The 16,063-nt window shown below is 43.4% G+C and overlaps 1 protein-coding gene across 1 annotated transcript in view; it reads left to right on the top strand.

Annotated features, from left to right (window-relative positions):
* Positions 1 to 16,063, top strand: part of LOC122787573 (Rab interacting lysosomal protein) — a 1,137,527-nt gene that overhangs the window by 354,562 nt on the left and 766,902 nt on the right. Inside the window, exon 2 of the mRNA XM_044054356.1 lies at positions 1,235 to 1,358. Within this exon, the coding sequence (XP_043910291.1) occupies positions 1,235 to 1,358 (124 nt within the window). The remainder of the gene's footprint in view (positions 1 to 1,234; positions 1,359 to 16,063) is intronic.

The raw sequence follows: 16,063 nt of genomic DNA, 5'->3' as shown, positions 1-16,063 counted from the left end.
TCTCCTTATTTACTTATACTAACTCTGAGATTGTACACACTTGGGGATAATGCGACTACCTTGTCCCGTAGCTTAAAGTGCATCTTCCATTTTATTGAAGGACTTACTTATTATTTAACAACTCTGAAAAACATCTTTTTTGACTATTTTTTCCATAACTATTAGTATGCATATTTAAAGGCAGGAGTGCCAGCTTTAATAGTTGAGGTATGGATTAATACGAGGCTTGTTCCTGAGCATCCTGCAAGAGTTTTCAGATTGATCACTGCCCATTTTCCTATAGAAGCTGCATACATATTTTCTCCCTTCCCTTCTCTGCATGTGCTTTTATTTTTCTTCTTTCCCCATAGCATCTCCTTTTAACCTTACCAACAACTATACCTCCCATTTTATCCTTAACCCTGACTAAGTACCTACAGCTGCTTGACGGATCAGTATAACTACTTTATGTTATGATCTGTTAACCTTTTCATGTATTTTCTTACTCTCTCCTTCCTTTTTTCATATATGTGTCTCTTGCTAATGTATTTTAAAACAGGTTATTATCATGATTATAATAGTTTTAGGATATTCTTCAGTTTACTAAGTGTCACACATTTAGTGCCTTGTAGAAAGTATGCTTTCTATGTTATCATTGTTAAATGTTTTGTTTTGCCCCATTGTCTACCATCAATGATATTTTGAGCATTTTATTTAACTTATTTTATTACATATTATTGTATAAGTTTTCACTTCTAATTTAGATGTTAGTCATGTAGAACTTTTCTTTTCCAGGCCTCTAATAAAGATAACCCTGGACCAGTGGATAACATAGTTACCAGAAGTAAAGTAAAGTAAAATCACTCAAAGACAAGTGAGGTGAATAAATAATGAAGTAGTTAATTGGAGAAGCAGTTGTTTATAAATGTGAAGATCTCAAGGGATGCCTTGAACAATTAAAAACTAGGAAGAGAAGGGAAGAAGGAACAAATAGGGAGGTATCGCACAACCCAGGGGTGAGAAGGCTCACACTCCAAATGAACAAGTAAAGTGAAGGACTTGATGAGGCAGTGACTGCAAGAATGATAAGGATCAGAACTGGAGTGGAAGTATCTTGTCATAGTTTTAGGAAGGATATTGGTTCTTCAACTTAGATACTTAAGCAGAGATGGTGATGTTGCCTTAGAGATAGTTCTGCCTACAGACAGCAGATCCAGACAACATAATGCTTCTACTCTTATGAATTATTTTACAGGAGCTGGAACAGAAACTGCTTATGTGGGAGAAGAAAGCTAAAGATCTACAGACTGAGGTGTCTTGGTTGAAAGAGGAGAATCAGCACCTGCTAAATCAGTTAACCGAAAGCCAGTCTCAAGGAGGTAAACAAATCAATTAAGTGGTCCATGTTGTATTCCTTATGCTTTTCTGCATAAATAGAGAGCATTAACTTACAAACTGTGGCAAATTGTAATTTGGAAATAAAAATTATAGACCACTGAGTTTGTTGAGTTCTAAGTGAATTGATGAAAAATCAGCATGAGATATTGTTTAATGGTGAGCTAGTGTTGGGCATCTGTAATTCTTTATAGCGTTCAGACAAATCATGTAGATCTACTATGACTTGCATTTCTTGCTAGTGGGGGTGGAAGCTGTGAATATTAGATTGTAGGTATATGTAGCAGATCCACTATCACTCACATTTATTGGCAGTGGATGGACACATATGGAATATTAGATTGCAGGTTCGTGTAGATTGTCTAACATTTTTACATTCTTTGATGGCATCAATTATGGTGTATTGGTCTACAAGAATGTTAGCTGTTTTATTGTTCAATGGATCATTAACTAGTTTATTATCAGTGATTGGCAGATAAGAAATGAAGTGCATTTGTGCAGTTTGAGATCTGCCTAAGGAGAATTCAATCTTTATTAAATTGCTGGGTTTTAGCTTGCTAGGCATGCTCAACTCAACAGATAAAACTTTCCTTTGAGTTGTTATGAGACTCCAGACTGCCGTTGCATCACTCCTTTCTGTGATGCTCTGCATCTTTCTTCTCCATTCTTCAGTATCTTTCTGTTGCTAAACATGTTCTGTTGGACTCTGAATGGTTCCTGCCAAAGGTTTTGTGAGTAATGGTAAGTACAGGTTGGTGACAGTTGCTGAATCGCAACTTTGTTTTAGTCGTTTTGCATTTTGAGACTTATTTTTTTGGTAGTTTATAACCTCTGATCTGATGCTGTTAATCTTCTTTCCATTCATCACTGATGGGTTCGGTTCCTAGCCCTCGGAACCGAGTTGGCATATTACCAAGCGAGCGCCAGCCAAAAAAACTCTCGAGCTAAGTCTCTACCCAGAATGCCCTTCTCCCTGTTACCTCAGATCTCGTTTGTCGTGTAGCCGTAAAGCCACGTTTCAGCCGAGCTCTCAGCTAAGTAAAATATTTTTTTTGATATTTGTGTAGTTTTTGGATATCTTCATATTTTACTAAACTTTTAGTATTTCTAGTGTCTTTTCTTCAATCTAACCGTATATTCTCCACTCTATCCATTGTTACCTTTGGCAAACTTAAGTACCATTGTTGGTACGGCCTTGATGACTGTGTATACTGTTTGGGAGTGGCCCACCTTTTGGTGCAGCCTCCATGTGATATTTGTCAAAGTTTCAGCCAACGCATTCTTAATGAACACAAAAATAAGCTTATCCTGAAGGGGTTACTCAAGTCTCCCTTTTCAGAGGCCATTTCTATGATGGAGGTCTCAACCTGCCCTTCTAAGGAGAAAAGAGATCCCATTATGTTCCTTCTTCACCATTGGGTGATCAGAGCAAAGCTGGGAAATCGAAGGTCCCCAAGTTATCGTTGGAGCATAAATCTGCCTCTTCGGCTCTGTCTTCCTCCGCTCCGACCATTTCAAAACCTTCAATAATGACGCCTGTATTGGCACAGACCCTGCCTCCAGCACCAATCATAGACCTTACTACACCTATTTCGACTTCAGCACCTGTAGCTACTTCGGCTTAGGGCACACCTTCGACTTCAGTTTCCATTTTGGAACTGACCGTTTTGGCTCCGAGTGCCACTTCGGCACCGAGCGGTGTACCGACCACACTGGATCTGACCCCTTTGCTTCCGGTCTCGAAACTAGAGACTTAGGTGCCGGCAGACCTTGCACCACGGACCTGATACTCTCCCTCAGAAGACCTGTTTCTGGGCCAAGTGTATAGCCCATTTATCGAACGTCCTGACTCCCCATCTGGAGTATCCACTAGATCCACCAGGAGCCTTTCGGAACATGACGTGGTGCATCTTGTGGACCAAGCTGTTGGTAGCCAGAGGGATCCCATCACTCTCTAAAACCCATCCACCTGCTGGACTTGGGTTGTCTTATCTACGGACTCCATTTTACACTCCTCCTTCTTGGAACCCACCAGAGGGGCGCCTACGGTGCACATCACTCCTGCTCCGAGTTTGTCCCTTTGGTCTTCGGTTCCTGACGAACCAGTCCTTCCTCAATCTGGGGATTGGGGGATGGGTGAGTCGGCCCAGGGTATGGTGCCGACTTTCTCCTCGGTTCCCTCCTCAGTGCCGATGGCTGCATCCATGCCGATCTTGCTTGAGGCTCCATTCATGGGGGCGGGTCCATCAGAGTGGGGTGTGACCCCAGTCTTGAGGTTGTTCTTGGTTCCAGGCTCCCATCCCCTCTTTGGACGGACATGCCTTCCGTGCGATGGAGAGGGCTTTTGCTTCTGGTAGCACTCCTATGATATCGGAACCCCAGTTTTCGGCTCTTGAGCTGCAGCTGTCACAGACCACCCCCCCGGAACACTGGGCAGAGAAGCTGCAGGACACCCCTGTGCAGGGTACCCTCTCTTCCAAGTCCTCCTTAGAAACCCCCACTGAGGAGCCTGCTCGGAAGAAGACGTGCAAGAGGAAGCACATGGACTCGCCAGAGGAGTTCTTAACGGAAGACATAGATTACGATGATGGTGAAGGGTCCCCATGGTCACCTCCTGATGATGTCTCCTTCAGAGACATTCTGGAAATGTTAAAACAGAGATGACTGGAAGCCCTCCAGCCCTTCGTCTGAGAAGTCCATGTTCCTGCAGGCTTTTTCTGCCCGGCCGTCTACCTCTTGGGTGACCCCGCCTACCGACGAACTCATACATCTAGTCGTGCAGCTTGTGTGGAAGAACCCTGATTCCATTGAGGTGATCCCCTGGAGACCAGACAAAATTTTGTCCCCTCCTGTTGACAATCCGCACTGTTCCAAAGGGTTAACAGTTGATGCTATGGTGGTGGTGGCATGAAAAAGGACTTGGCTGAGGAAAGTCCCACTGTCCACCAGCCCAGCAGGGAGTCCCGGCCGGTGGACAGACTTGGGAAGAGTGTTTTTGCATCAGGGAACTTTGCTATACGGTCCCTGAATTATTTGGCACATTTTACGAGGCTCCAGAGGGACTTGATCTCCGAACTCTCTGGGACACTCACGGGACAGTTGTCTGACAAGGTCAGGGACAAGGTGACCTTGCAGCTAGCAACCCTGGAATCAGTATCCAACTCATCCATGAGGTTGTTGTCACATGGGACCAAAGGGGCGGCTAGAGCATCGGGTTCGGGTATTATGAGACGTCATGCCTGGATGCGCATCTGTGACCTCGCAGATCCCTTCAAGTCTTCCTTTCTGAATGGTCCCATCTAAGCTTCATCCCTCTTCGGCTCCAAAGTGAAGGACATGCTAGCCAGGTGCGAGCAAAACGGAAAAACCCTGTCTGCCATTGGCCTACAGATTTCCAACACTTAACGTACCTTCTCCAGGAATCAGAGGAGTGGGAAAATGTGGCATAAAAAATATCAGGGTCCTTTCCCTGCCACACGTGGTGATGATACTCCCAGAGGCAGTAACAATTCTGGAAGATACCCCTATAGAGGCAGAGAGGATCCTCGCAACCAAGGCTCCAGGGACACTTTCTCTGGACAGCCTTAGCAGTGCTCCTGAGGGGCGGCCCGATTACTTACCTCTGGAAGCAGTCGGGGGTCATTTCTCTCTGCGCCAAGCTGCCTGGCAGTCTTATCACCACCGATCATTGGGTGCAGAATATTATCACCAGAGGTTACACCATTCCCCTTTCTCGTCAACCAAAATTTCCAAGAAAACTTCCCAACGTTCCACCCAGTCAAAGGGAAACAGCAGCTTCAGAGATTATAAAGCTGTCTCAAGAAAACCTCATCCAGCCAGTCCCACTAGAGGAGCGTGGATCCAGATTTTACTTGAGATTCTTTTTGGTGCCAAAAAAGACATGGGACTGGAGACCCATTTTGGATCTCAGCAGCTTAAACAACTCTGTCACACAAACCAAATTCCGGATGGTCACAGTTCAGTCCATCCTTCCCTTTTAAAGAGAAAGCGATTGGATGTGCTCTATAGAACTCCAAACGGTCCAGGAGTCTGCTTTGCTTCTGGCTAGGAGCCAGTCATTACCAATTCCGTGCCCTGCCGTTCGGTCTCTCTACAGCCCCCAGAGTGTTCACGAAATGCATGGCAGTGGTAACAGCTCACTTGAGACTGAAAGGATTCCGGGTGTTTTCATATCTAGACGACTGGCTCCTCACCACCCCCATCAAGCATCTTCTGGTAACTACACTACAACATACTCTCTCTCTGGCAAAATTGTTGGGAATAATGATACAGTGAGAGAAATCAAATGTTATCCCTACACAACAAATAGAGTTCATAGGAGTAATGTTCAATACTCAGTCCTGTCTGGTATCACTCCCTCTTCAGACTCCACCGATTGAGGCTTCAAATCTGAATGATTCTCTCTTAAACATCAGTCTCTGCAAGACAAGTTCTTCAAGCTCTGGGTTCTATGGCTGCGTCAATTCTAATAGTGCCTCTAGCAAAGCTACATATGCGAATTCTGCAGTGGCTCCTTCTGTGTCAGTGGTTCCCAAACTTTCATCCCCTGGATTACACGATTCGAATAACCAACTCTTGCAAACAGGACCTACTTTGGTGGATGAGGCCAGATGAAGTTCTTTGGAGCCAACCTTTTCAACCCTCCCAGCCCACAGCCATTGTGACCACGGATGCTTCCCTGATCGGGTGGGGGGCATTTTCAGGGAAAGACTGTCCAAGGCACATGGTCCACCTTGGAGGCCCACCTGCATATCAGTGTCCTTGAACTGAGGGCTGTGCTGTTAGCATTGCAGGCATTCCATGTGGCTCTCCCCTCTGGGACAATTGCAATCCAATCAGACAATATGTCAGTGTTCTGGTACATCAAGCAAGGAGGAACCAAGTCCTACCCCCTTTGTCGAGAAACCATGAGAATCTGGCAGTGGGAGGTAGCTTCCAACTGCTTTCTGATAGCAACGCATATCCCGGGGAGCTCCAACGTGATTGCAGACAAACTGAGCAGATGCATACTTATGCCCCACGAATGGTCCCTCAACCCCGAGGTGATGTCTGCAATCTTCAGCCACTGGGGCCAGCCTTGCTGCGATCTTTTTGCCTCCCCATCAGACAGCAAGTGCAGTAGCTATTTCGCCCTACTTCCCCCGCAGGGGGAGTCACCAATGGATGCTCTGATCCATGATTGGCCCACGGGACTTCTCTACGCCTATCCTCCCATCCCTCTGATCCCACAATTCCTGAAGAAAGCTCTTTGGTTGAGATGCATTGCTCCATTCTGGCCTCGACAAGTTTAGTTCCCCTTTCTTCAGCCTCACCTAGTTTTCCTGCTGTGGATTCCCCCAAGGGTTGAGCCACCCGAACCTGTCCACTTTCAAGCTGACAGCTTGGTTTCTCCATTTCCACTAGTCGCCAGGCAGGATAATCTCTCCTCTCCTGTTCGAGACATCAGTCTGGACTCTCACAAACCATCCACCAGAAGACTATATCAGGATAAACGGAAAAGGTTTTCCATTTGGTCCAAGGATAACATGCTAGACCCGTATTTGGCTCCAGTTACTGCAGTGCTTCAATATTTGGCTACGTTTTTTGATAACAGAGCCTCTGCTTCTGCAGTTCTCATACATCTAGTGGCAATTTCTAACTTCCACATCGGTATAGATGGCACCCCTCTTACTTTGTTACACCTTTGCAAGGCTTTCCTCAAAGGGACCTGTCACCTCAGGCCTTCTCTCAGACAACCAGTAGTACCATGGAACCTCACTTTAGTCCTCCTGTCTTTGACTCAAAAGCCCTTTGAGCCTGCGGCTAAGTGTGCCCTAAAGTTCTTGTCTTGGAAATATTTGTTCCTGGCAGCCATTACCTCTGCCAGAAGAGTCTCAGAGCTGCAGGCATTGTGTATCAAGAGGCCCTACCTGGTCTTTCATAAAGACAGAGTGTCACTTTGAACAAATCCATCTTTTCTTCCCAAAAGTTGTTTCTGAATTCTCTGTTAACCAGTCCATTGATGTACCAGTGTTCTTTGAATTTTGTCAGTAGAGAGTATTGCCTTTACACCTTAGATGTTCATAGACAATTAAGGTTTTACCTAGACAGGAGCAAACCTATCCGTAAATCCGAACAGCTTTTCATCTCCTTTTCAGGACCCAAAATGGGAGAGGCCGTTTCCAAGGTTACATTATCAAAATGGCTAAGGGACTGCATACGTGTCATGTATTCCCTCCATAATGAATCCATGCCAAAAGTTAACTTCTATAGCATTCCATTCCAGGGCATCCATGGATGACATCTGTGCAGCATCTACTTGGGCTAAGCCTCATACCTTTATTAATCATTACAAATTGGACCTTGTCTACAGGGGGAGAGCTGCCTTCAGGTCAATGGTACTCAGGAATGTCCTTCCGTAAGGGCCACCCATGGACCTCAAGGTAGCTTGGGATTCTGTCCCATCAGTGATGAATGGAAAGAAGATTAACAACATCAGATAAAGAAGTTATGTCTTACCATAACATTCCATCTGTGTTGTTCATCTTCTTTCATTCACTACTTCCCACCCTCCTTCCCCCTCCAAAGGCTCCTGGGGGATGCTTTGGGTCTAAGTGGTGCACTAGGGTACTTGCGTAGAAGGGTCTATATTATAAGATTGACGTTTGAAAACATCAAACAACATATGGTCACCATCATATGGGCGATGTCTTCAAACATCTACCTTATAAAAAGACAAAAAAAAAAAAAAAAAAAAGAAAGAAAAAAGTACCCTAACGGGTTTAAGAAGGGGGGGGGGGCAAGCCCCCCTGCACCCCCCACACCCCCCGCTACTTAGATATATCGACTCCAAGACTGCAGTACATTGCAGTAAATGGAAATCTCCCCTTAAGGAGATTTCCATTTACATGCTCGAGATTCTGAACGTTCGATATTTTCGTGTCGACAATGTCAGATTCGACATTGTCGGCTTTCGAGAATATAAACACACGACCAACAACCCTAGGATATAACCATGATCCACAAAGTTCCTTTAAAACAAGTTTATTGCTCCAACCAAAGGTCTTAACACGATTTGTTAAGCGCTTTCATGTATACACATACACTTCATCAGAACAAAGTAAGGTATCAAGAACAATAGTTTAAATACTAAAAAAACCGCCAAAAAACATCCACCAGGTTAAATATGTTAAACTTAATCAACGCTGCTGTTTAAAGCAACAGCGTCAGTTATAACCTAAAATGTCGTACTGTTATGAATACAGTTCACAGAGCTCCAAGCCCATAAAATTCAAATTAATATCAATTGAATAACCTCATAAAAAAGTACGAATATTGAAAAACACAATACAATTGAAACAAGCCTTACAAATAAAAATAAATAAACATTGCTCTCAAGTAGCATGATTAAAAAACAACATGTAAACATATACCATCCCTCAAACCACAAACAGAATACTTTGTGGATGTTAAGTATGTGAAGAATACTAAATTCATATACAGTAATGGTCCATACAACGTTTTCCATATACAAATATATTTTTAAAAAATAATCAACTTGTCACAACTTTTGTGTCAACTTCTGTTTTTTCAAAAAATATTTCTTAAGTATTCTTTATAAGTGGTTTGGTGGGGATCATCTCATTTAAACCTGGATGGCATGAAGCATTGAGCTTCAGTTGCCATTTGATTTCCTTCTCACCCACCCAACTTTTTATATCACCCCCTCTTGGGTTGCCTTGAGCCATGTCCAGAATAGCAAACTTAAATTTTTTACAAGTGTTACTACCCAAAATATGACGAGACAAAGCATTGTTCACGTCCTGTTTTTTTATACAATACACGTGATCGTATATCCTGTTTTTAAACTGCCTATCAGTTTTTCCGACATAAAAACAAGGACATGAACAACACATGGCTAAATAGACCAAATGTCGAGACTGACAATTCCCATTTATGAACCAAATTTTATTCTTGTTAATGTTCTTAAGTGTATAACAGTTCCCCTCAAAAATATGCACACGTGAACAGCAACCACATTTCCTAATCCCTTTGTTGTTCTTGTGTTTGTTTTCATTTTGCCTACCCGATTTAAACTCAATAATTCTTGATGTTGAACCCCGTTTTATATACAAGGGTGGGCCTCTCAGAAATGTAGGGCTGAATGTCCTCATCACTAGTAATAATATTCCAATTGGTGTTAATAATGTCTTTGACCTTACTTACATGTTTACCATATTTCAAAATAAAGGATTTCGAAAATCGTCCGTCACTTTTTGCCAACGTGTCTTTTGTATTGTTGGTCCCACTGACATGGGGATCCGGGGGGGATGTTAACCCTTTCCCCAATAATGGAGTATACTTTTTACCCCATTCACTAACCACGTAGTGCGTCACATCCTTAATCATGTGTATGGGGTATCCTTTGTCCTCAAACATCTTCCCAATAAATTCCATTTCTTGTTTCATCTTACTTTCCATAGATGTCATTCTTGCAGCCCGTATGCACTGTCCCTTCAGTATACTACGTTTCTGTGCATACGGATGTGTACTACTAAAATCAAGATATCCATTGCTAAATGTATCTTTTCTATGTATGCAAGACTGAAAGGACGTGCCATCATTATAGATGAACACATCCAAATAGTTAATACCAACTCTGTTAAATTGGTATACAAATTCCAAAAAGGACGTGGTGTTGTTAATGTAATCAATGAAACTTTTGAGTTGTACTGTGTCCCCTTTCCACAGAATAAATAAATCATCCAAATAGCGGACGTAACAAGAAACATACCTCATCCAGTCAGTGTTAAGAATAAACTCCTCTTCCCAATCCAGGAGTACCAAGTTGGCATAAATGGGGGCACATGCTGCCCCCATTGCAACGCCTGAGATTTGCTTGTAGTATTCACCTTCATAATATATGAAGTTATTTTCAAGAACCATTTCAATGAAAGATGTTATAAGTTGAATCTTATCCCAATTAAATCCACTATACTTCCTTAAACTACTGACAAATCTATGTACCCCTTCCTCCTTGGGAATACAGGTAAAAAGATCTTTGATATCAACAGTGACGAAAATCATGTCGGGGCTCCAAAGATCCTTGGTAAAAATACCCAAAAATTCCCAAGAATCTTTCATAATATGCTTGGTATTGCTGATGATATGTTTCAGCCAACAGTTAATAACCCCACCAATAGGGAAGGTTTTGCAGTGGCTGCCAGCTATGATGGGTCTAAATGGTGGATTTGCCACATTTTTGTGGACTTTTGGAATCCCGAAGATTGTGGCAAGAACAGGAAAATCCACTTTCAAAAATTTATATAAATCTTCGTCAGTTCTTTGGTCCAATAAGAATTCTTCTAAATACAAGTCTATTCTATTGTGTGCTATATTGATTTGATTAAGACATGACACCTCGTAATGAGATGTGTTTAATATGTCAAATATTTTATCAGTATATGCACTTTGGTCATACAAAACAATGCCGCCACCTTTGTCGGCCGACATAATCCTGATGTTGTGTTCACATAAAGTGTCTAAAACTTCCCACAACATTCTGTCCTTTGTGCCATTAAATGAACTATGTCTCATCTGGTTGTGTAGATCGTATAGATTTTTGTTGACTACTTTCTCAAAAGAAGCTAATGTCTTGTGCATAGGTGGTGTGAAAGTACTTCTCTTTTTAAGTTGGTCAACAGTAAAAGGTTTGAAAGAATTGTCATGAAAAAATGTGCCCAAATTTAGTTTCCTAAGAAAAATTTTCAGTTCAACCAATGTATCAACTACATCGAAGGAATCACTAGGGATATATTTCATTCCCTTAGAAAAAATAGAAAAATACTCCTTTTCAATAGAAAACGTGGTGTAGTTGTATATTTTCATGTCACCTTTAATGTTGACTATATTGTTGATATCGTTTTCACAAAGGGTCTCCACAGTTTCAAGTAGTGAATCATTACCAACTATTCCCTGCGATGGTACCAATGTTTCTTGAACCCCTCCTTCAATCCTTGCTCTCGAAATGCATGGCAGTGGTAACAGCTCACTTGAGACTGAAAGGATTCCGGGTGTTTTCATATCTAGACGACTGGCTCCTCACCACCCCCATCAAGCATCTTCTGGTAACTACCCTACAGCATACTCTCTCTCTGGCAAAATTGTTGGGAATAATGATATAGTGAGAGAAATCAAATGTTATCCCTACACAACAAATAGAGTTCATAGGAGTAATGTTCAATACTCAGTCCTGTCTGGTATCACTCCCTCTTCAGACTCCACCGATTGAGGCTTCAAATCTGAATGATTCTCTCTTAAACATCAGTCTCTGCAAGACAAGTTCTTCAAGCTCTGGGTTCTATGGCTGCGTCAATTCTAATAGTGCCTCTAGCAAAGCTACATATGCGAATTCTGCAGTGGCTCCTTCTGTGTCAGTGGTTCCCAAACTTTCATCCCCTGGATTACAAGATTCGAATAACCAACTCTTGCAAACAGGACCTACTTTGGTGGATGAGGCCAGATGAAGTTCTTTGGAGCCAACCTTTTCAACCCTCCCAGCCCACAGCCATTATGACCACGGATGCTTCCCTGATCGGGTGGGGGGCATTTTCAGGGAAAGACTGTCCAAGGCACATGGTCCACCTTGGAGGCCCACCTGCATATCATTGTCCTTGAACTGAGGGCTGTGCTGTTAGCATTGCAGGCATTCCATGTGGCTCTCCCCTCTGGGACAATTGCAATCCAATCAGACAATATGTCAGTGTTCTGGTACAACAAGCAAGGAGGAACCAAGTCCTACCCCCTTTGTCGAGAAACCATGAGAATCTGGCAGTGGGAGGTAGCTTCCAACTGCTTTCTGATAGCAACGCATATCCCGGGGAGCTCCAACATGATTGCAGACAAACTGAGCAGATGCATACTCATGCTCCACGAATGGCCCCTCAACCCCGAGGTGATGTCTGTAATCTTCAGCCACTGGGGCCAGCCTTGCTGCGATCTTTTTGCCTCCCCATCAGACAGCAAGTGCAGTAGCTATTTCGCCCTACTTCCCCCGCAGGGGGAGTCACCAACGGATTCTCTGATCCATGATTGGCCCACGGGACTTCTCTACGCCTATCCTCCCATCCCTCTGATCCCACAATTCCTGAAGAAAGCTCTTTGGTTGAGATGCATTGCTCCATTCTGGCCTCGACAAGTTTAGTTCCCCTTTCTTCAGCCTCACCTAGTTTTCCTGCAGTGGATTCACCCAAGGGTTGAGCCACCCGAACCTGTCCACTTTCAAGCTGACAGCTTGGTTTCTCCATTTCCACTAGTTGCCAGGCAGGATAATCTCTCCTCTCCTGTTCGAGACATCAGTCTGGACTCTCACAAACCATCCACCAGAAGACTATATCAGGATAAACGGAAAAGGTTTTCCATTTGGTCCAAGGATAACATGCTAGACCCGTATTTGGCTCCAGTTACTGCAGTGCTTCAATATTTGGCTACGTTTTTTGATAACAGAGCCTCTGCTTCTGCAGTTCTCATACATCTAGTGGCAATTTCTAACTTCCACATCGGTATAGATGGCACCCCTCTTACTTTGTTACACCTTTGCAAGGCTTTCCTCAAAGGGACCTGTCACCTCAGGCCTTCTCTCAGACAACCAGTAGTACCATGGAACCTCACTTTAGTCCTCCTGTCTTTGACTCAAAAGCCCTTTGAGCCTGCGGCTAAGTGTGCCCTAAAGTTCTTGTCTTGGAAATATTTGTTCCTGGCAGCCATTACCTCTGCCAGAAGAGTCTCAGAGCTGCAGGCATTGTGTATCAAGAGGCCCTACCTGGTCTTTCATAAAGACAGAGTGTCACTTTGAACAAATCCATCTTTTCTTCCCAAAAGTTGTTTCTGAATTCTCTGTTAACCAGTCCATTGATGTACCAGTGTTCTTTCTGAATTTTGTCAGTAGAGAGTATTGCCTTTACACCTTAGATGTTCATAGACAATTAAGATTTTACCTAGACAGGAGCAAACCTATCCGTAAATCCGAACAGCTTTTCATCTCCTTTTCAGGACCCAAAATGGGAGAGGCCGTTTCCAAGGTTACATTATCAAAATGGCTAAGGGACTGCATACGTGTCATGTATTCCCTCCATAATGAATCCATGCCAAAAGTTAACTTCTATAGCATTCCATTCCAGGGCATCCATGGATGACATCTGTGCAGCATCTACTTGGGCTAAGCCTCATACCTTTATTAATCATTACAAATTGGACCTTGTCTCCAGGGGGAGAGCTGCCTTCAGGTCAATGGTACTCAGGAATGTTCTTCCGTAAGGGCCACCCATGGACCTCAAGGTAGCTTGGGATTCTGTCCCATCAGTGATGAATGGAAAGAAGATTAACAACATCAGATAAAGAAGTTATGTCTTACCATAACATTCCATCTGTGTTGTTCATCTTCTTTCATTCACTACTTCCCACCCTCCTTCCCCCTCCAAAGGCTCCTGGGGGATGCTTTGGGTCTAAGTGGTGCACTAGGGTACTTGCGTAGAAGGGACTATATTATAAGATTGACGTTTGAAAACATCAAACAACATATGGTCACCATCATATGGGCGATGTCTTCAAACATCTACCTTATAAAAAGACAAAAAAAAAAAAAAGAAAGAAAAAAGTACCCTAACGGGTTTAAGAAGGGGGGGTAAGCCCCCCTGCACCCCCCACACCCCCCGCTACTTGGATATATCGACTCCAAGACTGCACTACATTGCAGTAAATGGAAATCTCCCCTTAAGGAGATTTCCATTTACATGCTCAAGATTCTGAATGTTCGATATTTTCGTGTCGACAATGTCAGATTCGACATTGTCGGCTTTCGAGAATATATATAGACCCACGTAGAAGTGGCCTCGGCTTTACTTCTTTTCTTAGCAAACTCGATCTGAGGTAACAGGGAGAAGGGCATTCTGGGTAGAGACTTAGCCCAAGAGTTTTTTTGGCTGGTGTGAGCTTGGTAATAGGCCGACTCGGTTCCGAGGGCTCAGACCCGAACCCATCAGTGATGAATGAAAGAAGATGAACGACACAGATGGGATGTTATGGTAAGAGATAACTTATTTTTTCTGCTAGGGTATTCCTGTCACTTAGTTTTCTCAGTTGGAGCTTATTATGTCTTCACTTGTGGGTTTGAGCTGGATTTTTTTTTCGTACCAATTGTCTCATCTCTTATTAGTTTGGGTTTTGGCCTTTTTTAGCTACCATGACTCATACTTGTAAATATGATACAGTAAGTATATTACACATGGTAAAAGTCATAGTAGGTGTGCTTATTGTCTAGGCCCTCAGCATGAATCTAATCTTTGTAAAGTATAATGAGACTTCTCATGTATGTATTAGAACTTCATGTTAAAGATAAGTCCCAGCAGGTGTCTGCTTCCAGACATACCTCACCCATTTTTTTTCTGGGTCCTCTAAATCTAAGAAAAGGTGGTGCAGTCTATCATTTCCCTCTCCAATTCTCCTGTGAAGCCAGGCTGTTTCAGACCTACCAGCTATCTAAAATATATTTTAGCATACAGTTAGCTAAATCTGTCAGTCAGCCATTAATGTCAGATATACTGTAACATTAAAACCATGCCTTCTTCTACAGGAACAGGTGTTCATGCAATATTGATAGAGGATTCTCCATCTGTGGGCAGCAAGATTAAACATAGCCATGTGCCAGTACTGTATGCTGCACCTTACATATTTTGCTCCTAGCACGAGACTGTTTTCATGACTGACCCTCAGTATTTAGACCAGAAATCAGATGATGTCTCCAGGGCATTAGGAAGAAAGGGTAGCCCCTTTAGACTGACAGAGTGATGTTTAATCTTTTTTAGTGTTCCTTTTCTAGGACACAAAGAAATCAGAGAAAAACACTTTTTTGGCACACTCCATGGAGCCCAAAGTGACAAGGAGTAGGAGATAGTCATCACCCCTCGGAAGCCAATATCACTGCTGCCCAAGTGGTCAAAGGAGGCAGCAGTACCATGGAGACTGTGGTCACCGGGGGGGGGGGGGGGCACAAGATTGCTAGCTACTCCTGTCAGAGGTAATCATGGAGGAGATTCTCCTTGCACTTCTGTCAGTGGCATAGAAATATCCAGGAAAAGGTGGACTAGAGAGACTGATGTCCTTCATGGATGCATCTGCAGTCATAACAACTGGGTTGTCCTGTCGTCAGGCAGCCCTTCAGTCGGCCGGATTCCAAAGTCCGGGTCCGGCTTCGGCTGATGTCGCACTTCACCCGACGTCATCTCTGTTGGTCTTCGGGTATAAAGGCATCAGCCGACGCCATTTTCCCCAGTCTTTCTTGCCGTGGCAGAAGCTGTTCGCAAGTGCCGGTCGGATCCAGAGATTACTTCTACGAATACTACTTCAAGACTTCTAAAGCTAAGTACCCGTTGGTGAACCTTTCTTGCCTCAGCCCGATGTCAGAAAAAGTTAATAATTGTTTAACCTGTGGGAAACAAATACCTCATAAAGATTTCCACTCTCATTGTCTGCCTTGTTTAGGCCCAGCCCACGACGTAGCAGCCTGTTCGGCCTGTGCTTCTTTCAACCGACGAACGCTTAGGCGTCGGTCGGAGTTTGCAGAACAGTTTTCGGTTCTGATTTTGCAGACATTATGCCGCCGGATCCTCCGACTTCCCAATCTGCCAAAACG

This window comes from Protopterus annectens, chromosome 13.part0, assembly GCF_019279795.1.
Source record: "Protopterus annectens isolate FY-2018-M chromosome 13.part0, PAN1.0, whole genome shotgun sequence".
In the NCBI taxonomy this organism is placed as follows: domain Eukaryota; kingdom Metazoa; phylum Chordata; order Ceratodontiformes; family Protopteridae; genus Protopterus; species Protopterus annectens.
The sequence above is the reverse complement of the archived record's forward strand: the minus strand, read 5'-3'. Positions and strand labels throughout refer to the sequence as shown.